The sequence below is a fragment of the Emydura macquarii genome, unplaced genomic scaffold (assembly GCF_026122565.2).
Source record: "Emydura macquarii macquarii isolate MOO-44397 ecotype Brisbane River unplaced genomic scaffold, CSIRO-AGI_Emac_v2 contig_554, whole genome shotgun sequence".
Taxonomy (NCBI): Eukaryota; Metazoa; Chordata; order Testudines; family Chelidae; genus Emydura; species Emydura macquarii.
The window spans coordinates 8,354,378-8,380,842 of record NW_027130691.1 but is presented as its reverse complement, the minus strand read 5'-3'; the positions used below and the strand labels follow the sequence as shown (position 1 = coordinate 8,380,842).

General features: G+C 46.3%; 1 protein-coding gene and 1 long non-coding RNA gene across 5 annotated transcripts in view; both read left to right on the top strand.

Moving 5' to 3' along the window:
* SCARB1 (scavenger receptor class B member 1) overlaps nucleotides 1–12,016 on the top strand; it is a 42,828-nt gene extending 30,812 nt beyond the window's left edge. Inside the window, exons 9-13 of one of the 3 annotated variants that reach the window (XM_067539734.1) lie at nucleotides 159–232; nucleotides 1,751–1,802; nucleotides 2,573–2,719; nucleotides 6,456–6,572; nucleotides 8,225–8,356. In XM_067539734.1, the coding sequence (XP_067395835.1) occupies nucleotides 159–232; nucleotides 1,751–1,802; nucleotides 2,573–2,719; nucleotides 6,456–6,572 (390 nt within the window). In that variant the 3' untranslated portion in view covers nucleotides 8,225–8,356. Of the gene's footprint in view, nucleotides 1–158; nucleotides 233–1,750; nucleotides 1,803–2,572; nucleotides 2,720–6,455; nucleotides 6,573–8,224 lie in introns of those variants that run through there. The other 2 variants (XM_067539733.1, XM_067539735.1) reach the window with 2 other exon arrangements.
* Nucleotides 12,017–24,850: 12,834 nt separating this feature from the next.
* Nucleotides 24,851–26,465, top strand: part of LOC137147362 (uncharacterized) — an 87,689-nt gene continuing 86,074 nt past the window's right edge. For both annotated transcript variants that reach the window (XR_010918190.1, XR_010918189.1), the window contains exon 1: nucleotides 24,851–25,077. This is a non-coding gene — a long non-coding RNA (uncharacterized lncRNA). The remainder of the gene's footprint in view (nucleotides 25,078–26,465) is intronic.

The following is a 26,465-nucleotide window of genomic DNA, read 5'->3' as shown; positions in this document are numbered from 1 at the left end:
GAAGAGCTCTCCTTTGGAGGCGTTTACTGTCTGCTCTTTTGTGTGTGCTGTGCGCTTTCACAGGTTGCAGTTCTTTGTTAGTGTTTTTTGAAGATTTCTTCATGAATGTGCAGGGGGTATTGCTGAAGAAGAGTGCTTAAAATCCTGTTTTAATGCAGATGACGGGAATTCCAATGAACTGCTCCATCAAGCTGCAGCTGAGTCTGTATATAAAGCAGGTCCCTGGCATAAGGTAAGTAGCTCGCTCTGGGGATATTCAAGAGATGGTGCTTACGTGCTTGAAAGTCAATGCCAGACTAACATCCTTTACAAATGTAATGCTGTTTGAACAGCTTCTTTGTTATAATTCCCTTGGATCCAAAAAAGCTTGGTTGTAGTATCATCTGTTCACATCTAATCCCGTTCCTCATTTTGACTTCAGCTGGCAAACCTAAACTTGTCACAAGATATGGTCATAGAAATACCTCAAAGCCTCGTGCTTCCTCTGTTGGCGAGGAAGAGACATTTGGCCTCTGGCTATACAGCTGAGCTCATGCACAGGCAAGCTCTATGTGGCTTTTCCCTTCTAACATACTATATGCAGGAAACTGGTACAGATATATGCCTCTTCAATTGGCTTTTTTATGTAGCTTGCTTTAGCTCATCGAGAGATTACAGCCACACAACCAGTTTATGGCTCGCTCTACTCTGGACTCCTCACAACACAGCTGTGTTGGGCAGGGGTATGAAGGGGTGTGATCCCTGACACAGCTGTGCCATGAGAAGCCCCAAGTGCAGGCAGGGATATACTGGCAAAATACACTTACCGTTGTAGTCCGTGTCACTTGGAGTGGGGGGTGGACTCTACACTGGTGCAAAGTGCAGTTTTGCTTTTACAGTTGCATCCACACAGGAGATATATTGGCAAAGCATTTTTAGTAGAGCTAGCCTGACCTCAGACTGCAGCTTGGCGTCTAGTAGTGCCTAGTCATGCAATAGTCTGCCCTTTCAGCTGGCCCTGTTGCAAACGATATACAAAGTAGATTTAGTTGGCCTTGCTTTGCGCAGGGGGTTGGACTAGATGGTCTCCTGAAGTCCCTGCCAACCCTTATCTTCTATGATTCTCTCTGGGTCAGACTTTAAAATGTGCTCACAACTGCAGCCAGCCTTCCAAAAGCACGCTCCTCCCACTGAAGTATCAAAACAAGTGGCCAGACTTCCACTGGGTGCAGAAACCTTCTAGAAATCTGGTGCTGTGGCATGGAGAGCAGTAGGTTTTATTCCAGTCTCTAACAATTAGCTGAAATAGCAACATTCTTACTTACACTTCCAGTACCACACAGGTGACCAGAATGCACTGCAACAAATCTGGGATTAAGCACAGAGGTTACCATTAAACTCACTGCTTGCAAAGTGATCCCTTTATGAAGTCTAAGGGTATTTTGGATACTCTGGTGATATTGGCTGGTAAATGCTGACTGTCCATATTAAACAGGAACTAAACTTTAAGCTCTTCTCTTAAAAACTAACAGCTTTAAAGTCTGCCTCTGAGATGTTTATTCACACGTAACATTCTCTAGAAAGAATTCACTGAAACGGGGGTGAGGAGGAAATCACCAACTCTTTCCATTGTCTTCATGCCTGTCAGATTATGAAAGTCTATTAAAAAAAATTGACAGTCTCCCAAACCATTGGAACATACGCTGGTCTATGTAAATTGACTGACTGATTGTGATTATAAATATAAGTGTGAACCTTTCTTTCTGTTCAGTCAAACGGGACAGATCAAGCCGGTTGTCTTGCCTATACTTTGGTTTGCAGAGGTGAGTTGAATTTCCTCCACTTGCTTAGAAAACTAATGCTAATCATGCAAAATCTGTACTGAAGAGGAGGAAATGCCGGGGCTACTGGTAGGAGCGGACGGCTCATGAAGAGAAGCTGTGAGTGGAAGGGATTAGAGGGGCAGTGTTACATGACTTTACTGGAGAAACTTCAATTGGACTAAAGGTCTAAGATGTACAGTTCTTAATTAGGAATTTTGCATAAATGGATTAGAAATACTTGGCTGCTCATTTAATCTCTTCCTGACTCAAACTTGCACTTTATTGAGTAATTAACCTCTTCTGTCCACTTCTGTATGTATTTAGTAAGCATCAGTGATATTCTATCTTAACTTCTCGGTCTAGGTCTCCCAAGTTAGCACAGATGGGCAAATGCCTACCAGCTATACAAATTGGAAGAGCATGTTGGGTATTTTTCACGTAATGAAATGAATAAAATTTAAGGTCACTGGGCCAAACATTTTGGACCCTGCTTCCGAGCATTTATTCTTACCCATGTTAGGTTTAAATTGTAGTACAAGTCCCAGTTCAGCTTGTTTTAAAAGACTAGCATTTATTTCTTTGTCTGGTGACTTCTTACACTTCACTGAATTCCTCTATATACCAAGATAAGTTTTCCAAGCCATGTGTTAGAGGAAGGGGGGGGGGGGGGGGGATGCTAAGACATAAGCCAGTAATACAGAATCTCTGTATTATCAGCTGTAAACTATGGTCTGCAAAACTGCCACTGAAAACTTCTCTCTTCTGGGCAGAGTGGAGCCATTGAAGGTTCAGTCTTAAAGCAATTCTACACCAACCTGGTCCTGATCCCATCTGTGCTGGAATATGTGCAATATGTCTGCATCGGTCTGGGTGTCGCATTGATTATTGCTGCCATGGCACTGGAGATAAAAAGACAGGTAGGAGCAAACATGGCAAAACTCATGGCTTAATCAACTGATGCCATCTTTCAGCCTAATCCAGCGACTTCTGATTTTTAATTGTAGTGCTAGTTAATCTAATGTAAGATGTCCTAGCTCAATGGTAACACTTCCTGTTGTGAAGTAGGCACTAGGGGGCATTGCTCACCTCTGTTCACTTCTAGCTCTTGATTAACACCTGAAAGGCTTCAAGAAATGAGTGGTTTTTTTTAGCTGACACTCAAAGACCCATGGGGCTTTACTGTCTTGGGTATCTTCTAGCCCTGCCTCCAAATTCCTCATCAACATTCCTAAAAGCCAGTTCCTTCACTTGATAGAGGTGGGAAGGTCACTCCCTTCTTTTTTGGTCTGACCCAGAGCAGGCTTCAGAGGTAGCCACTGATGTTCGTTAGTGCTTGACTGGCTCAGAGTATATAACATTTCCTCTCACTAGCTAACCCCAATGTACTCCCCAGAAGGCTGGCTTGTTTTATACAGTGTTGTGGCAGCCATGCTGGTTCCAGGACATTAGCCAGACAAGGTGGGTGAGGTAATATCTTTTATTGGACCCACTTCTGTTGCTGAGAGAGAAGCTCTTCTTGAGGTGACTGGAAACTTAAAAGCTTTTTTTCTCTCCCTTTGTCCCCTTCTCCATCCTCCCTCTTCCTCCCCCCCGGCAGCACTAGTGCTGACTGCCATCTCTACCACGTGTCGAAGCTCGTTCAGTGCCTTCACAAGGGGATTTGCTAAACCATGTGGAAGTCTGGACTGTAAACACTTTCTGGACTGGCCGTGTGTCTTTACAGTGGGTAAAGTAGGATTGGAACAGGGCTGGGAGGTCACTATGTTCAATGCAGCAAGTTAGTGAGACAAGGATGAGCTGCTTTCTTCTCCTTTCCTGGAACCCCGATTCCTGGGTGTCTCCCCGTCTTCCCCATACCAAAGGCAGCAGTCTGACCGAGTAGTACAGAGTCTAGGCTTCAGAATCCATTGCTGCTGTCTGCTGCATTTAGCAACTTAGTGACTCAAGCCTGCTTCTAAATTCCTAAGAAGTCTCAGTGGTTCGTAACCAATGTACACCTGCAGTGGTTCCTCCCAGGCACACTTAGGGCCTCAACTTGTGGCCCTTTTTCTTAGGGAAGATCATCAAAGTGTGTTGACTTGCCCGAGAATCTGTGCTGTTTACTCCGAGTGCAGCATACAGGGTACTTCAAGATGAGTACCTTTGGGACTTAGAGGCGTCATGGGGCGGTCCCACTCCTTTACTGTGCTGAAGCAATTCTGCAGATTGTTGTGTTACATGAGGACAAGGCATGAGAAAAGTTGCAAACAGTTAAAAATAGTTTAAACAAACCTTGGATAGTGAGGTCTTTCAACTTTGGCCCAAAAACGTGCATCTGAAAACACTACACTAACCCAAAGAGTCCATGTTTGCTTAAAACAGCTCTTGGTTACCAAATAGCAAGTCATGTTTATGTACGCTCTAGTACTGTCACACTCCTCCCAACCAGCTCATCTGAATCTGGCTTTAATTCACAAAACTTGGTACTTCTGCTCAACTGGCCTGTGATTGCAGTATCTGCAATGTTATCTTGACAGATGATCAAGTAGATCCATGCTTTACCCATCAGTCCTTAATTCCTCGAAACAATCAAGATTTACGCATACACTGAAGAGATGGCTGGCTTTTCCTCATCCCACTTATCTTAATCGCTGATATTCAAACCTTACTTCAAACCCATTTTAACTAGCTGCCAGGGTTTTCCAAGTGGTGAATAATTGGATTTAAACCAAGCCACACAGCTGCATAATTGATTTAAGCACACAATTTCCAAATCCCTTTGTTGCAAAGTGAGCGTGGATGAACAATGCCAAAGGAATACTGAGTCCATAAGTTTAAAGTTAAACCATTTATTGTACACTGAAACTGATTCAGCTCTGCATTTTAAAGTAGTGTTTGATTCACTTTCTGGCTCTCTGAAGTGATTTGGATTGGCTTAAATGATGTTTAAAACAATTGCACACATGACAGACCTATTCCTAGTGAGCTCCATTATGTGAAAAGCCAAGTGCTGCTGCTACTTGGCATACATTGGGAACCGCATTTTTACTCACTTTGTTGTACTTCAACAGTGAGCATAACTAACCTTAGTGACAATTTAACTAGGGTTGTGGATAGGTTCTCAGTTGCTGGCAACCTTTAAATCAAGATTAGCTGTTCCTTTTTTTTTTTAAAGAGATGCTGTAGTTTGAAAGGAATTCTGTCGGGGAAATTCCATGGCCTGTTATCCAGATGATAATGGTCCCTTCTGGCCTTGGAATCTCTGAAACCAGAAGCTATTCCACTCGTGTGCTGGTCTGAGACTTTACCCCCTACTCTTCTAGCTTCTGCACCCTTAGATGGAAGTGGGGCTTTGAGCCCAGAGCAAGGAACCCCAGTTAATTCTGCAGGGAAGACCAGTCCAAAGAGCTTCCCGTGAGTGTGGAGGTGTATGCACAGGGCAGTTGCAACCTCTAATAGGTTTGCTGTCCAATACGCTGGCCTGCAGCTCCTTCCAGCAGCTAGTCTGCTGGAGTTGGCTTTAAAGCTATTTATACAGGGACGCCACAGCTGACCCTCAAAGATGGGATTTTACCAATGGGGTTTGCGTACAGGGTTCACTAACTCCCATTGGCCATTTGCCTCCATTCGTGCTTCTGGTAACACCAAACTCTCTGAATATCTATCTGCAGAAGATAACCCTAGGCACAAGGCCGTTGCCGTTCTCCATTGGGGAGCTAAATGGCTAGCATTGCCAGCTAACTGACTCTGTATCAGGGCTAGCACAACCAAATGCAACTTCGAGAAACTTTCTTCTTCTTCACCAAAAAAGCGAGTGAACAAAAAATCACAGCAGAGAATCTGGAAGTGGCGCTCTAAATCTGTAGGGAAATCCTGCTGAGCATTTAGGGTTGTGTAACTGCATAATGATCAATAGATACATAATACAAACTGCAACACAGGTCAAAATAAAAGCTGCATTTAATGTGCGTTCTTGATTGTTCTAGTGAAGTGTTAATAATCAGCTCTTAATAGATTGCTTAATCAACCACAGTCCTCCCTCTAAGAGCCAGAATGCTCTTGACTAAATGAGTGCCTGTGAAGGCAACGGCTCTAACTCCATCTGTGCTCCATTATGCAGTCCCCTTTTAACCAAATTCTTGCAACTGCATGTAAAATGTATTTCATTTCCCTGAGCAATCCTCTAGAGGGAGCACTGTTGCTTAAAATCAACCTCAATGAGATGCTGGAAATGTTAAATAGTCTCTTAAATACAAAGTTAGATTCCGGATTATAACTTGAGCCAATTTAAAGTGGTGTCTCTCTGTCCCATCAATCCAAACAAAAGCTTTTTAAAAAAAAAAAAAATCCCACCTTGCACAACTACAGCGAAGCTTTCATGCAGCTGATTGCGTGGGACAATCCCGATCCACTAAACAAACCCTTCTCAAGTGTGATGCAATTTAGACTCGAGAGAGACTTGTAAACGACCATTTTAAAGGTGGCTTGGTACAGATTATTAAATTCTGCTTAAAACGAGAACAAAGTTGTAGCTCTATGTAGAGAAAACTAGAATTTAGTAATTAAGCAAACCATGATTATAACTTAAAAACAGCCTCCCTTTTTTAAGTAGAAGCCTTTTCACAATGAAATGTCTTTAAAAATACAACATAAACTAGCCTGATTATCTTCTAGGAAAAATGCTTTTTATTTTGGAGTAGCAATAAAAAGACTAAAGAGGCCGACCAGGCCTTGTCCGAAAAACCGCTGACTTCGGTTAAGGGGACGGTGCTGCAGGAAGCCAGCCTGTAGGTGGGTAATCAGTAAAGGTAAAACTCCTCTTCTCTAAGCAATACTAACTTGGTGATAAATCTGTTGAAATGTTGCTTAAATCTGCTATCAAACTGAAGTGCTCACATGTAAAATACATGCCCTCTTAGTAAACTTCATTCATGCTTTGCGGCAATAAGGTTGCTTTGGATTAAACTAGGAAATGGGAATATTGCATGCACTTAGGTGATGGGGAGAGATGGTGCAGGTAACTCTTCTTTCAAGACTTTCTTGTTGGATTCCTGGGGAAGCACGGTCTGCAATCCTGGAGGTGGGTGCAGTGTTGGCTAGCTGTGACAGTTGGCATGGAGGGGTATGTGGTCCTATCATCTGTAAGAACTTCACTTGCTGAGGCATAGAGGGGGGTAAAATCGGCAATGATATACAAGAGCCTGCATCACATCTGTGGACCTGCCCCTCTTTGGCCAAATCTGAAAATGCATTTGGAGGCCAAAATGCGTTACTCTTATAACTGAAGGGTTGTAGCAGAGACTCCTAACAGCAGGAGACACTAGGCAACGCAGCAAATTAGGAATTGATTGAATAAAACTTTCTTGGCAGGTGCTAAATATTTTAGTTCGTCTCAAGATGTGAAGCTGTTAAACCTTTTAAATGTGTTACATGCACCAGTTAAACAAAGCACCAAAAAGGGAGTCTGATGCACATGCTTAAGTGCTTTCCAGACTCAGCAGCCTGTGATTGTGTAACCTAACTTGGGGCAAAAATCTCCAAGACTGGCCTCTGCTGGGATTCCCGGATGTCTCCGTGGGAGCTCTGTGCAGTAGTAACACTCACATGGAGTGGAGGCTACTTCACTCTTGTTAAGTAGAATAGTTTTATTGCTCCTGATCTATTGGCTCAACGAATACTCTTACAAGATGTGGCTTAGTATTACTTGTTTGAATATTCCATACTCATTACATGCTTTTCGATAATAAATGAAGAGCAATCCTAATTTAAATCCATGTTCTTCTGAAGAATGAGTCACTAGTTCACTCTGTTCCCATGCACGACGCTTGCTTTGGAAAGCTTTTGAGGGCAAGTGGCCCTACGGCTTGTTAGTGTATCTACAAAAGGCTATTGCAATAAACTTTTACAGGCAGGATGGAACAGCCGAGGAACCGACCAACTGCAGTAGGCTGTGGGGGTAACGTATTAATCTAGAAAGCCTGATGTATTTACTGTCTTGTTGAGATGCTAGTGTAACAAAGGCCAGTTTTACACCCCTCTTGGAACCTGTAGCACTCTTCAGCTTTATTTCATCCTGGCTTTGTTTTTGAAACCGGTATAACATGCTCTGTGATCAAATAGACCAAGGGTTGGTGCTCCTAAACCCTGGGCTGAAGTAAATGCTTATTGCTGCCCTTGGGAGGACGGTAGCTGTGGATTAGCAGAAACATCCAGTTTCTGGTCTCTGAATGGGACATGTGGGGGTAGAGGGGAGGAAAGCAACTGGCTCCCTCTTTCTGGGTGTTTCCAAACTACATATTAGTCTAAGTCTTTACATGACAAATTCCAGTGCTGAACATGCTGTTAGGTATCCTATGTAAATCTTTAGTCACTGGGTTATGTGACTACAAATGCTGGTGTCTTGCTGCATCCTGAGTCACCTGTTCTTGCTTTTATCCATGCAGAAAAATGCCAGAGAGAAGAGTCCCCAAGAACCAGCTCCACAGAACGAACCGCCTCAGTATTCAGAAACAACACCACTCCTTCAAGATGCTAGTAACCAGCATGCTGCTGCTGAAACCTGAAAGGCCAGCCTCTTGCAGGAGGGTAATTTCCCACTGGGACATGTAACTATGCTTAGGAACCAGAATCCCTCTGGGTCCGTTGGCAGGTCCTGGAATGGATAAGCTGAGTTGGAGATAAAATCATGGATTCCGAACAATCTTGGTATTTAGGCACAAAGGCTATTGAACCAGTATTGCTGCAACTAACGCTTCCTGCACCAAGACCCGAGGTGAAGATAAAACCAGTTCAGTCCTATCGCTTGAAACACAAAGCATTCCAAGAACACTTGTTGGCATAGGGCTGGCGTGTGCCAAGAGCTCTCACCTGCCACATCCAGCCCAACAGGTGTGAAGAATACCTGCTGGCTAACGAGTCCTATCCTTTGCCCACGTAGTCGTGCTCCACCTAGAAGCTTTCAAGAGAATTCTAAAAGTAAAAGGCACTTTAATAGATAATCCTTCAAAGCAAACACGGTTTACATGTTGTCTAGCAATAACTGGTGTGTGTGTATATATAGAAAATGTCAGTATTTAACAGCCTGTGCCACTCAAGGCTTATGGACATGTGTTTACTAAATTGATCTACGCTGCCTGAAGTTCACGCCCATTCAAGAGGCTAGCACTAATCTGGGAAAACTGACATTGATTTGCAGTGGGTACTACTAATCTGATTTTCAACTTGATGGGATGAGTTCATTTTGCTCAGAGATTCTCAGCGAGTGGAAATGACTGTGCTGAACAGTCTCCCCACCTCTTAACAGACATGCTGCCAACTTTTTATATATATCTGTATTCGACTTGAGAGCCATGTGCCAGTGTAACTTCAAGGTTATGATGACGGCTGTGTTGAGGGGGTGCGGCTCTAGACTGAAGGCTCATTCTTTGCTGCTCTAAAACTTAATGGGTTTTTTCCAAAATAAGCAACTCTGGTGTCTGTGGTTAGTTGGTTCTCAAGTGTCATGGGGGTTTAGACACATGGCGGTGGCTCTCATGTGATTTTTTGCCAAAGAAATATTTAGTTCTGCTATCTTACCAGTGCTGCTGTGATGTACTGGGGCAGAGGCCATTAACTTTAACTTGTAAAGAGTTAGTGGTTTCCATGCAAGTCTTTAGTTTTTCCCTGCCTCTCAAATTAACCTCAACAACCTCTTCCACCTACACAGACACACAGCCAGGTGCATTGCATTGTTACACACAGCCAATACCACCCTCTTTTCATTCTGCTGCAAGTGTCTAAACTAGTTTTTAAGCATGACACTGCAAAATGTCACCATGTAGTAAGAGCTGTTCCAGAGCTGCTCCATTCCCAAATCAAATGAGCTCTCTGCCTTGTATTTTGACAGGCGGGGTAATATCAAATAAGGGTCAGAACTGGCCATTAGCTGGCAGAATGGCATGCAGGTCACTCTCCAGCCAAGAGGACCTCCTGTCAGCTTTGTAACATGGGAGTGAAAGCAGTCACTCTGCACATAGAGTGTGTGTTCCTCGTCCTTTCCACACTGTAAAGTCAGTGTCATGTCAGGCAATTCCATAACTCTCAATGGGTGTCTCTGAGGGCATGTGAAGTGCTGCAGACCAGGAGGCAGCACCAGATGAAATACACCCAGATGGTAGGAAAACCCTACCTCTGGCTTAAGCTTTGGGTGGGGACTACTGCTGGCAGTGAAGGACTTTGCTATGTGCAGCACAAGGAGGTGTATGGGCCATACACAATGTGGACTTCCAGAGGAGTGGTGGGTTTTTTAACCATGCAAATTGCTAGTAAGTGCTATACCCTGAAAGTGTTGCATCAGTGCCCTGACGACAGACTCTCAGAGGGCTGGTCTTATGGCTTTTGTGCTATGCTGGGCATGCCCAGCAGGTGGGGTATGTTGAGGGACGTCTCAAGATCATAGCTTAGATCATGGACTCTTATCAAATTAGACTTGTGGTGTTCACGCCCCACTTCTTCCCTGGTCGTCATCTTTGACCTACAGCTGCCTCTGCCTTCTGTCAAGCCATATGTGGGTCTCCCTAGTAGAACAAGTATATGGTAGCATCCCTTTTCTGTGCGATCTTAGGCTATTACTTCACTCCCGCCACAGCCCTTCCCTAGCTAAAGCTTTAATAGCAGTGATGGTTGCACCAGAAGCCTTGGTAGGGTAGTATGAAATGGGGTAGCCTGCAGTAGATAGGGTTAGGATAGCTTGCCTGAAATGCAAGGACCGTACAGCTTGAAGGCTGAGAATATCAAAGGATATGGGGCACCTGTGGAAGACTTGCCCAAAGCATAGTTCTTGGCCATTGCTCAGGGTCGCAGGCCTAGACTGGCAGATCCATGGCTGTGTTCCAGCTCACTTGTGATGCTTCTAGGGCATCTTTTTTAAGGGATATGTGCAATTGGATGCACTGTGTCAAATGGTGGAACACGTGTAAGTGAATCCTCCTCTGGCTGTTTCATTCCCTTATCAGAAGGTTCATCACAAAGTCCTTCCTGCAGCATGACTAGCCTAATTCTGCTGCTGTGTTTCTGGGGTTTGAGGTTGGGGAAATCATCTGCTAGCTGGATACACTGCTACTCTGGAGGCAGTTATCGGAGTGAAATCCTAGCCAAAAATGCTCAGTGGACGTGTGTTCAGAACAGCCTACCTTACCTCAAAGTCCTAGAGGGCGAGTGGGTGGAACACGATGCACCAGCAGGCACATGAGTGAGAGATGCCTGAATACAGGCAACTTTAGGATGGGTTGAAGACTGTGTCCTTTAACAGGGATTCCAAAATCTGCCAAACATTTGTATGTAACTCATTAGTTAATTAGATTTTATAAATGTGATACTAGTTCTTACCACTCCATGTTAGACAAGTGGCAAACACTTTCATTATCCAGTAACTCTCATTGTGACTATTTAATAGGTGGCCTTCAGGGGTTTATAGATCTCTTCAATGTCTCTATTAGTGAAAGGTGTGATGTACTGTTGCTAATTGCTCTCCCCTTTCTATGAGGAAAGAAATGCTATTTAAATACAGGGGGCAACTCTCTTACCGAATCTACCTGAAGAGAGATCAAACCAGCCTAAAGTAGCACACTTCCAGAAAAGGTTTGCACGTTGCACATGGTAATGGATTGATCTTACTATTTTTGAATTATCTCGTCCCTCCCTTTCTTCTTACAAGCCTGTCTAAAATGCCTCTGCTGACTTTGTTCTATTTTTTTAACCCAAAGGCTACAGTGAGAACCTAATCTTACTTCTCCAAGAGCAAAATAAAATATTCCCCATTTAAAAATGGACTCTTTCTTGGTGTACAAACAGTGTGGCTGATGTCACTTAGCTGGCGTTTTCAGCTGTCATGTGGGGTTAGGATCTGACATTTGTGCACAGCATCTAATCTAGTCCTAAATTGTCTGTGGGTGGGCCTATATCCACCTTCCCTCCTCCCCCCCCCTGCTATGGGGCCTTCTGTCCTAGAAGCAGTAGGGAGGAAATGAAAAATCCTACCCCCATATTTGCCTGTGTAAATGCAGCTAAAGGCCCAGCGGTGGGGGGCTGAGGGCATGGAAGTGTGTCACAGCTGCACCCTAGGTGGAGCTGGCCGCCTCCTTCCCTAGCTGTTCATTAAAGGATGACATGGTCATGCCTTCATCAAAGCAGGGGCCGACCTCCCCCTGCCTGGGAGCAGCTCTCCAGCGCAGTGTGGAATCCTGGCCTTCCCTCAGCGTCCCCGGGGGCTGGGAGAGGGAAAGAAGGGAGAATCCTGCTGTGGCCTGGGTGAGGGGGCATGTACCCTCCGGCACAAGCGAACGCTCTGGCAACGTTTTCCCTAGTGCTAGGATTTTGGCTGGGGCTGGAGTCAGTCTCTGGCTGAAGCAAGAAGCTCCGCCCTGAGCCCTGCCCTGGCACCTATAACAGGCAGAGCTCTTCCCCCTCACAGGAAGGGAGCGGGAGCTAAAGAGCTCACAGTGGGCCCCATCTCCTGTGAGCACTGGGGACAGGACTGGTGCTTTGCTCCTGCCCCCACGCTGCAGCAGGGGAGCTGGCAAGGGGCAGGGGCTGTGTGGGAAGAGCCCCTGGAGCTGCTCCCCGGCTGGAAGACAGGATCCTGCTGCAGCCCCCCGTGCCTGAGGGAAGGAGGTAAAGAGGCCCAGGGCTGCCAGCTGAGGGAGAGTGGGGCTGAGTGGGAGGCAGGGACCCAATTAACTGTGGGGCTGCTGGGGGGGGTGAGAGCGCCTGCAGCTGGGGCGAACATCCCCTTACCTGCTGGGGGCGGGGGGGGAGTGAGCAAGGCTAATTGTCTATCCCACACACATGGGTCGGGGGGGGGGCGTTTGACACCATGGTCTCTTTAAACAAAATCTTGTGAGTGGGGGATGGGGTGGGGTGAGGGGTTCTGACTCATGGCTTTTTTAAAACCCCCAGGTTGGCAGGAGTGCCGCCAGGCCCTCGTGACTGGGGGGAAGGCGCTGGTCCTGCTCCCACAGCTGCGATTCTGACGTCTGAGGCGCTGACAAAGCTGAGGCCCTTGGCTGCTGGGGGGCACAGCTGGGCTAGCCCCACCTTGCCCCCAGCAGCGACCTCCCCTGGGAAGCCCAGCGCTGGGGCGCAGGCTCCTCGTGCAGTGATTAGGTTAGCTCCAGTCCTGGGCACTAGCAGGCATTGGTCTTGATCCCAAGTCCCGGCTGTGAGATAGTGACCCTAAACCCTGGGCTGGAAGGAGGATGGTCCCCCAAACTTAGAGATTGTGTTAACAAAGGAAAGGGGGGTTGGGCAGAGAAGCTTTATTAAAAGTGGATGTTAGTCATGGTACAAATTTAGTCGTGAAAGCAATGTTCACCAGCGAATGTTTTTAATTCTAGCCTGCCCCTTGCCGCAGTAAAAAGTGTCTACAGGCCTGGGAAGGGAGCAGACCAATTCGAGGGCCAGGAGAGCTGTTTTGGGGAGCAGTAGTTGTACCCTTTTCTTTCGGTGGGCCAGTCAGCAGCCTGTACGCCGCGGCCAGCATCGGCTGTAGGTGAGTGGGCCCAGGGTCAAAATCCTTGCTGCTCCCATGGGAAAGGCAACGTGCTGGTTTCCTGATGTGTGGGTCCTTCCCCCAGCGAGGGCTATCAAGGTAATGCGGAGGGGGTCTGCGATGCAAGGGGGAAGAAGGTGTTTGAGATACCGTGAAACTAGCTCAACCATTGCATTCAAAGCACTTTAATTCCAGTGCGTAACTATTTCACTGTCATTTCTTGGCTACCCAGAAGCAACCTGATCGTTTAAAATAACTCTGTCCCTTCTGCACTTAATGGCCCCTTTCTGCTCCTTGGCTTTGCACTTAAAAATTGTTCTTTTTTACTGTGGCAGCATTGTAAAATTGGCAAACGCCCCCTGGTGCACACACAGTGATACCCGTGTACATAAAAATTGGCAAACGCCTCCTAGTGCAGACACAGTGATACCCGTGTACATAAAAATTGGCAAACACCCCCTAGTGCAGACACAGTGATACCCGTGTACATAAAAATTGGCAAACGCCCCCTAGTGCAGACACAGTGATACCCGTGTACATAAAAATTGGCAAACGCCCCCTAGTGCAGACACCACCATATACAAAAATTCTTATGCTAATGTAACACTTCCTGAAGCAAAATGAAGATCTACTGTTATAAAATCCCTTATTACTGCTATAACTGTCTGCATGAAGGCTTCTTCCAGCAGAGCTATTTTGGTGCAAATATATATCTATAAATCACACACCCTTAGTGATGGCAGTAGAACATTTTAAGCACAGATTAAGCCTGATTCTCTTTACACACGTGGTTTCATAGGTGCTATGGTTGTAGAAATAATAGCTGCCAAGATCATCTGCTTACAAGGCCCCAGCAGCTTGTCCCGTGTGCCCAGCTTGGTATAGTTCCTGTGTCACGTGAGTTTGGTCTAGGAGGTGGGGAAATATTAACTCTCCTATGCTGATGCAGTGAGGAGGCTGTGCAGTCCTTCCTTTACTGACGTTCTTTTGCCCCCATCATAAATGTTACTTGCAAAAGTTGCTGTGATTTTCATTCCCCTCCCTCCCCAAAGCATCCTTCTTCCTGTCTGGCTGCATTTCCTCTGCTTGTTTTGTGGCCGTTATGCTGGGATGTATAAAGGCACCACGAGCACTTAAAAAACAAACCAGAACTGCTTAGCAACAGCCACAGGGACTGTTAGCATCTTTATTGTTCATAAGTTCTGGGAAATACCATGACCCCCCATGGGTGGTGGGTGACTGACAAACCAGGCAATAGGCTTTCTTATGCTGAGATGTTTTTGGGGTTTTTTTTTTTGGCAAAAATAGCCTATGGCTGGGAGCATTGGTACTGTGGCTGAGCCTTTGGGGTCAGGAGAAACCTTTTTGGTAAAAAGCATAGAGTTTAAATAACTGATCTTTACTGGACCTAGTGGCTGATTGGGAGCCAGAGACTGAAATGCAGTAAAGGGGGCTGTGTGTATTTTTATTTTGGCTTCTTGATAACCAGTGTGGGGAATCAGAAGTAGTTTGCAGCTGGTTGGGAAGTCTGACTTCAGTGTCACCCACCAGGGCTGGGAGAATCTGCTCTCCTTTTGCAGCCTGCCCTGACCTTGGCATTTTCAGGTGGCTACCCTAGGCCCACCTCCCCCAGAAGTTGGGGGTTGCCGCTTGCCTCCCATTTGGGAGCTGTGATTGGGCTGGAAGCAGGGGGCTGCCGCCCGCCTTCCCCAGAAGCTAGAGGCTGCTGCACATCTCCCAGCTAGGAGCTAGGACCAGGTGGAAGTTGGTAGCTGCTGCCCACCTCCCCTGCTCTCTTTTTTTCCCCCAAGTACCCCCTGCCTGTGTCTCGTGCACCCCCAGGGCTACGCGTACCACAGGTTGAGAACCTATGTTATATAACATGGAAAGTAGTATGCTGTAAAGCGTGGATTTGTTTGCAGTTCTGTGTAAAGCCACATCTACAGTCAGAAAACAAGGAGTTAGACGTCTACCCCCTAATTAATCACTGATCAAAGCCTGAGGACTTAAGTTTCATGGGCCTTGAAACAGGCTTGTAAAAACAAAGTGTCAGGAACTCCTGCTAGAAGTACAGCTGGGTGGTCACTGGGGGGCACTGTTGGTACATGGAAGGTAGAACGAGAGTTTATGGCAGCAAACCCCCACTCCCAGCCCAGTAACAGAAGGAGGGTGTCTGAGTGGCTGTTGTAGGCAAATAAAGCTAACGGAGCCAACTGAACTCTTTACACAGTTTTCATTTAATCTCCACATGCAGGGAAAGGATAGAACGTGCACGCTTTTCATTGCGGTCTTTTTAATTCGGTCTATGACCCAGCTGAGCCCTTTTGCAGCTGCTCACAGGATAATTTTAATAGCCTGGCTATGCATTTCTAACCTCTGTGTCTTTCCAGGCAGTAACACCTTGCACTTTTTTAAAGGGGCTGAAAATTTCCAAGCTTTTTTTTTTTTTAACAGACATTGATTTTTTAACTTTTTTTTTTTTTTTTTTAACAGACAAGTCTCCCAAACACCCTGGTGGGGCAGGTGCTATTATTATTGAAACAGATCTATGGAATTCCTGGTGGTTGCTTTGCTGCATTCACCACAGCCACTCAGAACACCACGGCAACCACTGGGATAAACACAGTTTCCAGCTGGAGAACCGTCATTAGCTGTCAGCAGTGCAGGGCAGATGACACGCAGTTGAGCAGTTCTGATTCTGTACAGTAGGGGGCGGTGGTGCCCATGCTGCCCAGCCTCTTCCATCCCATAGTCATCTTATCACCAAGTATAACGCTAGGCACAGAGAGGTTAAATGACTTGCTTAAGGCGACATGGTGAGTCGGGACATATCAGTTAACAGACCCAGGTTCCCAATCCCCTGTTCTAACCACTAGGAAGCACTTCTTGCGCTGGTAACACCTGCAGACAAAAGGGAAGAGAAAGCAGAGGAATGCAGCCATGATGTTGTCCATAATGATTTTATTGTTCTTTGCCTCATTGAGGCTCACCTGCAAAATCAGAATATTTACGAGCACTGACTCAGTGGAGCTACGAGATGGCGTTATCTCAGGCTTGAGCTGGGTCTGCGCCTCTCAGCACAGTGTTTACGTGCTCCCACTGGGTTCTGCCCTGTGTCACCTGTCTGCTTACTTCTGGGGCTAACACCACCTGGATTCATTTGGCTTCCTCTGCAGATCCAAGTGACAACATGATAGACGCAGCAGGGCACCTCGGAAATGATGAATGCTCATTTCTAATGAAAGTGGGAGCTGCCCCCACCTGAAATCGAGGCTCCCTTTGTGCACTCCCAGCCACCCAGTAAAAATGGGAATCACAGCCCGGTTCAGATAATTGTATAATAATTTGCACATATGCATATAAGTTGCATAGATATTCGGTCAGCAGCCTCAAAGCACCTCACAACAGCCTTGAGAAGAAAGGGAGCATCCTTATGATTTCTGTTTTACAGATGGGGGAACTGAGGCACAGAGCATTGCTGTGACTTGCCTGAGGTGAATGGCAGAGCTGGGAATAGAGGCTCAGAGTCCAGGATCCCTTTTTTCTGCTTTAAGCCCACTAATGAGATATTTGATCAATGAACAAAGCTCACCAGGCTATTAAAGCCACTTTCTCTCCTTGGCTGCCTCCATCCTGCTAGTTTATGCCTTTGTGGATTGATCAGCATTGCTCCGACTCTCAGCGCACCCAAGTCCGGAAGCCACAGCTGGTCGGCAGCTCTGCAATATGGTTATTCACCGGCTCAGAGCACTCTGATTATATTTCCCTCGTGCTTCAGTCACCTTGTTGGCTCCCTGTGAAGTTTCCAATTCATTTAAAAATGCTTCAAGCAACCTCCAAGTCTTTCCAGAGCCCCGACTTGCTCTCCTGTGCCAATTTCCTTTTCCTTTATACTCTGCTGCGCACATTATGTTCCTTGGCCACAGGACAGTTATGGCCGCAAATACCGATGAAGTACAGCAGGTACCCCTGCCTTGGTTAATGTGCCCCCTCTGCCGTCTGATGTCAGGTCAGCATCCTCACTCTTTCTCTGTTCCAAGCTAAGTTAAAGACATATATGTTCTCCTGAGGATTTTAACTGGCTGAAACCAGCTTGGTAATTATTATAATGGTCTTCATTTAGCTTACAGAGACTTGGGAGGCTCCTTTTGAAAAGGATCATCTGTCCTGCCTTAGTCAAACCCAGAGACATCTAGAAATAGGACAAAACAGATCCATATGTCCCCAAAGTTCAGTGGGGGTGCAGGCTTGGGTTTTGCTTCAGACCCACTTCAAGGAGCGACCTAGCGAAGAAAGAGTCTTTCCTCCCAGCAACAATCCTCTGGGCCATTCAGGCTTCACATGCAACAGAGAGACGTGGTTTGGGGCTGAGTCTGGAACGTGCATTATATGGACCTTAGTCCCAGGGCTGCTACGAACTTCATGTCACGTTGGGCAAGTCACTTAGGCCCAGATCCAGAAAGGTATTTAGGGCACCTGAAGCCCATTGGAAAACTGGGCTATCGCCCCTGAAAAATTATGCGAAGGACGAGAGACACAATTCATTAATATTCCACCATGATGAGTGCCATAGAAACGCCCATAAATAAATGAATTATTGCTAACCAAAATGCATTTAACCAATAGAAAATCTCTGTGGCTTGTCTCTTGATGAACCGAAGTGGCGCAAATTCACGTTGAAAAGCTCAGATCGCCCAGCTGACTCAGAATTATTTTGACCGGGAATGCTGAGGGAGAGCGTCACAGTGTTGTCCAATGGTTAGTGCAGAGGACTGGGTGTCAGACTGGGCTTCTGGGTTCTTTTCCTTTTGTTTGAGGCTGGTGTTACAGTGCCTCAGTTTACTCATCTGCAAAATGGATCAACAATAATATACACATATCACCGAGGTATTGTGGAAAGTGACGGGTGCTGGGAAAAGAGCCAGTGGACGGCAAGCTCTGTGTCTGTGCAAACGGTATCTAGACTCAGTAGTAAGATTGTTTCTAGTCTATGCCTGCCATAGCCCAGCTATGGGGCTGAGGGAACATTCACACTTGTTCTAGCCCAGTTCGTTCCTGGAGTTCTGATGCCACCAGCTGATTTGGCCCCCCCTGTATTTTGCCATAAACACAGTGGACTCTGCAGACAAGCATCCTCTGTGCTATGCATGGCTTGGGTAGGGAGGGACTCCAGGGCCTGAAAACCCGCGAGATGCTATGCTTCTGTGACAACGGGCTGCTCAGCTGAGACTGCTCTCAGGGTATGCTCGATACTTAGCACGTCTAACACACTCACTTGGGGGCTCCAGGCTCCACTTCAAAGATGAGGTTGTCAGCAGCGAGTAGCGCAGGGGAGGCAGGCTGGGGCGGGGACAGAAATGGCACCTTCTGTTTGTTTTCTACACAGAGCCAGCCAAAACTTCTCCAATCCAGCTGCAAATTCTCTGTTGACCCTTCACTTTATCCTCCTCTTCCTCTCTGTACCCTTTTGAAAGCTGCCCTCCTGATGAGTTGTGGCCTGTCTGTAAGAGGAAAGGTTACCCCCCACCCCACTCAGCCTGGGTAATTACATTCTGCTATGAAGTTCCCTCCGCAGCTTCAGCCTTGTTGCACCTCGTCTGTCTGTCCCACTCATCAGGATATAGTATTGAAGGCCCCGATCCTGCAAAGAGGTACTGTATTGGACCCGCTGGCATACAGATTGTACAAAGCATGCTCGAAAACTTGCTTCCACTCAGGCTTTCTGTCTTGTGATGAGCAAACCCTATGGCATATTTATTTATTTAAAAGCAGGCAAGGAAATGGGCTCAGCCGGAAAACCAGCGCCGGGCAAATCCCAACGGCTTTGGTGCTTTGTAAACGGGGGCCAGTGTTAAGCATTTTATCTCAATCATTGAAAGGCCAATGATGGTGCAGTGCCCTAAGCTGTAGGTTAGGAGACCCAGGTTCAATTCCCAGTTGCACCATAGACTCCTTGTGTGGCATTAGGCAAGTCATTTAGCCTTCCTGGGCCTTCGTTCCACTCCGTGGACTGGGGATGCTTGCACTGCTCTCTCTCACAGGGGTGCTGTGAGGATAAATATATCGAAGGTTGTGAGGTGCTCAGACACTGTGGCGATAGGGCACAGGTCAATACCTCCGAGAGAAGCGTGGTGATATCTAGTAGCCTCTGCCACACCCAGAGACAACTCTCCTCAGAACCAAAGGTTGTAGGTCAAAATTCATAACCTTTTACTTTCTGTACAGTGACCCCAAAGTGTGCTCCAAACGACGGCTGAAAGGCTGCCACCACGGGGCCGGAAATCCAGGTTTACGTGCTCCGTCTTGGATTTGAGGAGGGAAGGTTTTCATTGCTCTCCGGCTGGTGAGGCGTAACATCCAAGGAATAGAGATGAATTGTTTCCTTATGGCCCTTCTCTCCATTGTGCTGTGTGTGTGGCTTCGAGGTGTGCGTGCATTTCTTGGAAAGAGAATCCGGCTTTACCCTTCACACAGTAGGCTTGAGGTTTTCTCCCCGTGGGGCAGCCTCTGAAACGGACTGACGGCATGGTGTTGTCCTTTTCCTTTGAGAACCTTGGGCTGTGTGTCTTCAATCCATAGTCAGTGGAAACAGTGTGACTCTCAGTTTTATCCTTTGCACTTTCGTAACAACTTTCATGTGGGGAGTGCAAACTACTCTAAATGTATCCTTCGGTTGGTCGTCTTGGGCTCCAATCCTGCAGTGTGAGGCAGGCCGGTAGAGCCCCGCACCCTTACAGGCTCTGGCATGGCCTGAACTCACTGCTTTTAGGATCTTGGTTGGTAAATTCCTTGGAGCAAGAGTCTTGTCTGGCAGCTCTAAGCACACTGGCAGTGCCTGGCAAATATAACCATCTTGCTGTGACTAATGCTATACCTGTGCTTTCAGCGGATCTTCTTCTGCCTCCGTCTGTCTTGCTCAAGGTTGTGCCTGACTCTCCACTGTCCCAAGCTCTTACCAGCAGGCTACATTCCCGCCTCCCTCTTCAAGTGTTCCTTTTGTTGCCCTTATAAAACCCCTTTATTTGCCATGCTTTTTCTCAATTTCTTTTATTGGTGAAGGAATTTCCAGTGATTACAAATCTCTTTTCCCAAAGCTAAGAATGTTTAAAGAAAACTCAGCTTCATTTCTTCCCCCTCCCTCTCCACCGAGATGTTCTCTGGTTTTCCAAGTCAATCCTTGGTTTGGGTCCATGTTTCTAGAAAATCAAATGAGTCACAAGCTGGATAATCCACTGGAACAGTGTTTGAGCTGCAGACTCAGGTTGGCCCTCTTTATAACACACATGCGCGTGCACACTTGTTTTGGGAGCGCTATGTACTCCCAATGTTGGTGGGGGGGAATAGCTCTCGGGTCCTAAGTACCCTTCTTGTGGGCATAGTTATATTTATTCTGTGCTGATGTGCCTAGTGTTGCACAGCGACAATCTCCGATGCCAAGAAAAGACAAATGGTTAAAGCTTTCCACTCTGTACTGGGGAATAGTAGTTGATGAGCCAACCCTTGTCTTTCTCCTTTGCCCTCAAAACCAGGGACATCCCGAACCTTGATTTTTCTAGAGGGAGTCGCTCTGATTTTTGCACTGATTGTGTGAGGCCCTTTTCTAAACCATCTGCTTCTTAGGAATAAGGACTCCCCTCTGTGTTACTTTAGGGATCTCCCTCACACAGCTTCCCCAGGCCAGGATGCTGTAATTGTGTTTCATCCCACATCACTGGGTAGACTTTTAGGCTGCAGAGAGTGGTGACTTCTCCCTGTTTATGCCTGTTAATGCAGTTTCAGCTTCTTTTAATGCACTTTAAGTATGCTACCAATGTTACTTTTCCAGGAAAGCAGTTGCTGTGGGTGCTACCGGGATGATATTTGAGGAAACCAAAATCTAGAGGATGCAGAAAAAGAATGAAGATGTCATGATAGTCCATGTAGTCCTTCTCATCCTGTTTTGTTAAATGCTTTAGCAGCTGATGCTTCTAGTCCTGAGTCTCTGCCACAATGCTTTGGCATCTAGATGTTCTGCATTAAAACACCTCTGATAATATGCATCAACATAAGTCATAGGTGAAAACTAGAGCTCTCTGCGTGTCTTAAATATGTGCATCTTGGTAGCTAAGTACTAAGCCACATCCTCTTGGAAGTTGATTTAAATTGGCTCTGTTTAAATATTAAAACACCATTCTCTGAATATCTTGTTTTTCTACAAAGGCAGCTCAAGAACGCCAACATGCTGTTCCGCAGTGTTCTTGCTAAAAGGAGCCGACAGGATTTTTCTGACTGGGATTTGTAAAGGATACTAAATGTGAGTTACTTTTCTTAGCAGGACATACCCTTGATATGGAATAAACTATTAGTAAGGCAACTACTTCAGTGGGGACTCTTATAAATATTATAGTTGTAAACAAGAAGCAGGGCAGAATCAAGGCAGCCTGGGAAGATTTAGAGTAAGAAATCAATATGTTCTGGAAATTCGAGTGTTCAATAAAAGAAAAAGTCATTGGGTTAGGAACCATGACCTCTCAGCCTGAATGACTTCCCTTAAGACTAAGGGAAACAAGGAAGAATCAATCAGGTCTCTATGAGAGAGCATGGTGTGTGTGTCCCCTTTGTACCATACTGCATCACTCTGCCTTCTAAAGTGGCAGCTATTCCCCTAGACAAGCTGCTTCCTTAGAACCGTAAAGGGGAAATATTTGACTATAACAACTAAACGTGGCTGCATACCTACAGGCTCCAAAATGGACTAGATCCTGTCCACTTTGATGCTCCAATCACTGTTATCAGGCTTCCATCTAGCGGAATCATTGCACTGCTCTCCCAGCGGTGTGGTCAGGAGAAGCACTTGAAGTGGATCTCCCTCAGTATACAAGAGAGGTGGCTGTTGGCATGGCATTATCCATGAGGACCCCTGGGTTCTAGATCTTGCTCACTCCCCCCACGGTTGGTGTAAAATAGCTCAAATCTGACTTTCAGGACATACTGCAAAGGTCATCTGCACGCTAGGGCTTTTGGGTAGGCCTGAGGGCTTAGCTGGAGTGGATGGAGTGGCGTATTCTTTTGCTGTTTTAAATGTACTATTCATTTAAGTTCATTGTACGTGTGGGCTTTGTCACGCTGCTGGATAGGTATTCTTTGTATGGACCGTTTTCTAGAATAATTATAGTGTCACCGGTGTTGAAGACTCGTGCCTTTATGTTATGGTTGTTATCATGGGCTCCAATCCTGCAACCTGCCCTGGGTGGGTTCAGAGATCCAGCAAGGCAGATTCGTGACAGGACCAGGGCTTCTGTATTAGTTAATTATTTTAAGGGAGTTCAGTACCCGAGTCCCATGCTGAACTTCCTTTAGCATTCCCAGTCTAAATGTTCTAAAACCAAATTGGATCAGATCTTGTAAAAAGGAGACGGTAAATGGGGCTGCCTAGATTCTTTTGGAATTTCCTTAGAGGAATGACCTTCCTTATGGAATTAATGCCAGCCATCACTCAACATGCGCAACATGCCTCTGTCTTCACAGACAAGATTTTGGAATTTCCTTAGAGGAATGACCTTCCTTATGGAATTAATGCCAGCCATCATTCAACATGCGCAAAACAGGTTTGTAAAATCTAGCAAACAATCAGTGCAGAGCATAAACTTGCCTACAATGCAGCAGCATCTTCTAGGAACACAGACCTCGGGTCTGATGCAGCGTGCATCTAGTCCAGTAGGCTGTCTCTCTAGAACCCAGTGCTTCGGAGGAAGGTGTCAGAACCGTGCAGTAGGCAGTTGTGGGATAATCTGCTCCCACACTAGGTCTCATCCTGATCTCTAATAGTTACCAGCTGGCTCAAGCCCTCAGGCATGAAGTTTAATATCCCATCCAAACACTTTCTAATTAATTATTTGGCTATCAAGAATATCCAGTGTTCTAAATGTCCAGTCCCTTTCTGAGTCTTGTTAAGTTCTCATGTAATAAAAATGCAAATGATCTTTATTTTTATTTTTTTTTTAAATCCCACTTCCCTGTTTTGTGTTTAGTTCAGGTTTTTTTGTTTTGATTTTATTCCATGCAAGTAGATGTCGTTCAACATTCAGGTCTTCAACCGGCATACACTGGCATTGCTCCATTGACAACCCTGAAGCCATGCTGGTTTACGCCAGCTCAGGGTACCTTTGTTAATGGGCCCTTCACGTGTCAGAGCTACCAGGTCATAAAACAGCACAGCATAATCTTTCCAAGACACCCTGACAGGATAAACCAGGGCGACTTCCATCTGAGCCATTGGTGGTCTCTCTCTCTCTCTCTTTTCTACATTACTCACATTATAATTAAGAGATAATGTCAATAGAATAAAACATTGTCACAGGATAATGGTCTCCTGCTGATACAGAAATGTCACGGCAAAGTCAAATCATTTATCAAAAACAAATGTTGAGGCAACGCTGGGCCATTTGTTGTCGCAGCAGGAGGCATAAATCCTGGGACAACAATATTCCAATACCTTTATCAACTGATTGATGCCGATGGATCATTTTATCTGAGGGCTGTTGGTATAGCTGAGTGATGGTTTATTACTGTAACGTTATTGACCAGCTGTATTTTGACTGGCTGAAACATAATAAATCAAGGAGCAGTGGATCATAAATGGGGTGTGCTTCTGTGTGTATAACTTTTTCTTTTAAAGCTATCTAGTGCTTTGAGTGTGTTGGTTTCTGGCTGGCTGAAATGTTTGTGTGTGTGTTTTTGTTTTGGTTTTTTTTGTGAATGGGCATCTCTCCAGCAATCTGCTCTGGAGGCATTGCGTTACATGTCAGAGCCTGCTCAAACTCCAAAGTTCACATCTGGATCCCAACTTCACCAAAGTTGGGGAAAGTTCAGCTCTGAGTTTTAGTTGGCCTCCTGTCTAAATAAAAAGATCTTTATTAGGGGAAGGAATAGGGGGCACTTGTGGCCTTTCTCTCAGGTGCTGTCATCTCCTCCCCCTAGCAGCTGATACTTAATGAAAAGTAAAATTACTCCTTAAAATCACAGACAAGACAAGGCAGGGGAGACAACTTAGCGGGCTTATTTTTTCCCTTTTTGACGGAGCACTGGCCCGGGATGCGGGAGGCCTGGGATCTTTCCTGCACTCTGCCATTCCCCCGCTGTCTGAGCACAAACAGGTCACTTCATCTCTTTGTGCCTCCATTTCCCCTCCCACTCTCTCTGTCTTGTCTATTTAGCGTGCATGCTCTTCAGGGCTAAGACTGTCCCTTGCTATGAATTTGTACAATGCCTCACCCAATGGGGCTCCAGGCCCTGGAGGCTTCTCGGTGCCACTGTCATCTGAGTAAGTCAAATCCTCCTACAAGAGGCAAGTCCTACTATGGAATGTGAAGGGGAGCAGCCCCACCCTGGTAGTGAGGAGGCTAACGAGCTGTGCTGGGCTCAACCAGCACTAACCAGCCGCACCTGCCGACTGGCTCTGCCTGGAGAGAGGAAAGGGGAAGGGGTGGTAAATAATCAGGGGGAAACGGCTGTGCCTGGGAGACAGCAGGCTACAGGGAGAGGTCAGCAAGAGGAAGACAGTCGCAGACTCTGCCACCCCTGAGGCTGTATGGGCCAGGTACAGAGTGAGGGCTCCCAAAAGCAGGGGGCTCAAAGACATGCCCCAAGCAGGAAGAGAAGAGAAGCAACCCACGAGGCCTGACCCACCACATGGATAATGAGGAAAGGGCATTACTCCAGAACCCTACACACACACTGACTGCTGCACTAGTCTACGTCCTTGTCTGGTCTCGCGCTGTGCAGCTGCAGGTCAGTATGTTACTTGGATAGGGGAGGCCAGGTATAGTCCAGGGTGCTGTGCACCAAAACAATGCTCCCCGCTCTCATCCCTGGATTTCCCAGCGTGGTGTGTCTTTTCCGTTTCATCAGCCTTTTCGATTTGCAAGCTCTGGGAGCACAGGTGTGCACAGTGCTGCACCATGGCTGCTACTCAACACCAGCATTAGCTTCACCCCATGGTTCAGTTTGGGTTTGGTTCAGCTCCTGCTGAATCGGAGCCCGGTTCTCCATTGCTTGGCACCTCGCCGGTCACTGATGTGAGTTCGAAGTGGATGTGAATGGTCACCCTTTTGATTTAGCCCCATTTCACACCTGCTCTGCAATCATTTTGTACTGGTGCACAATGTGATTGCACATGGTGAATCTGGCTGTATTCTTCTGGTCCGTGTTTGTACAGTGCTTAACACAATGAAGTGCTGGTCCATGACTGGGGTTCCTAGATGCTACTGCAATACAATGAATTCCCTCCTCGGTGAGAGGTTGCATTTCAGTCTGGGCATTGCTTGTAAAGCCCTTTGGGATGAAAGGCTCGAACGTTATAAGCGGTGGGTGTTTGTTTTAAATCCACAAAAGCTGTGGAAGCTGATGTGGTGTCTACACTCCACCCTACGTCCTGCAGGCAGCTGGAGACAGAAACCCGGTGCTCTGACGTGGGGGTGCAATTACCACTTATCCTGAGGGCAGTGAGAGGGAGCGGCTTGGGGCTTTCATCTTCCGTTTGCGTTTAGAGAAAGTTACACGCTCAATGCATAAGGGGGGGGGAGGAATGAGATATAAGCAGTAATTATTGAAACAGGATCCCCAGTGGGGTCCTCAGAACCCTTTGAGAAACCACCTGCTTCACCAGCAAACACGAGAAAAGCAACATTTTAGCAAACCTCTGGGATGAGCAGAGATGCGAGTGCTTTGTATCTCTTCCAGACAGCCAATCTGATTTTCTTAGGCCGCCTCTGGGATCTTGTGCACAAGTGTTGGTAGTGGGGGTATGTTTCGGTGCCTACAAACGTTCTGGGTGTTTAAGGAGGAGTTTCTTGCACTGCAGTGTGCGCCTTGTAATGTAGCATAATGTAGGGAATTGGTTTTATGACTTTGTTACGTAGGATTTTATTTAATTAAATAGTTTGTATTATTGTAGGACCTTGAAGCCCAAAATGAGGTCAAGGCCCCTTGTGCTAGGCTTTGGTCCAGCATGCAATTGCCTGCTTACATTTGAAATAGCTCTAAAGCACTGTGCATATTTCTAGTACTGTAAACGTAGACATGCACAGCCATTCATCCAAAATACACGGACTGTTAGTTATAATGCAACAACCCAGATGGGTTATTAGTAGTGGAGATCAAACTTGGGGACCTCTGGA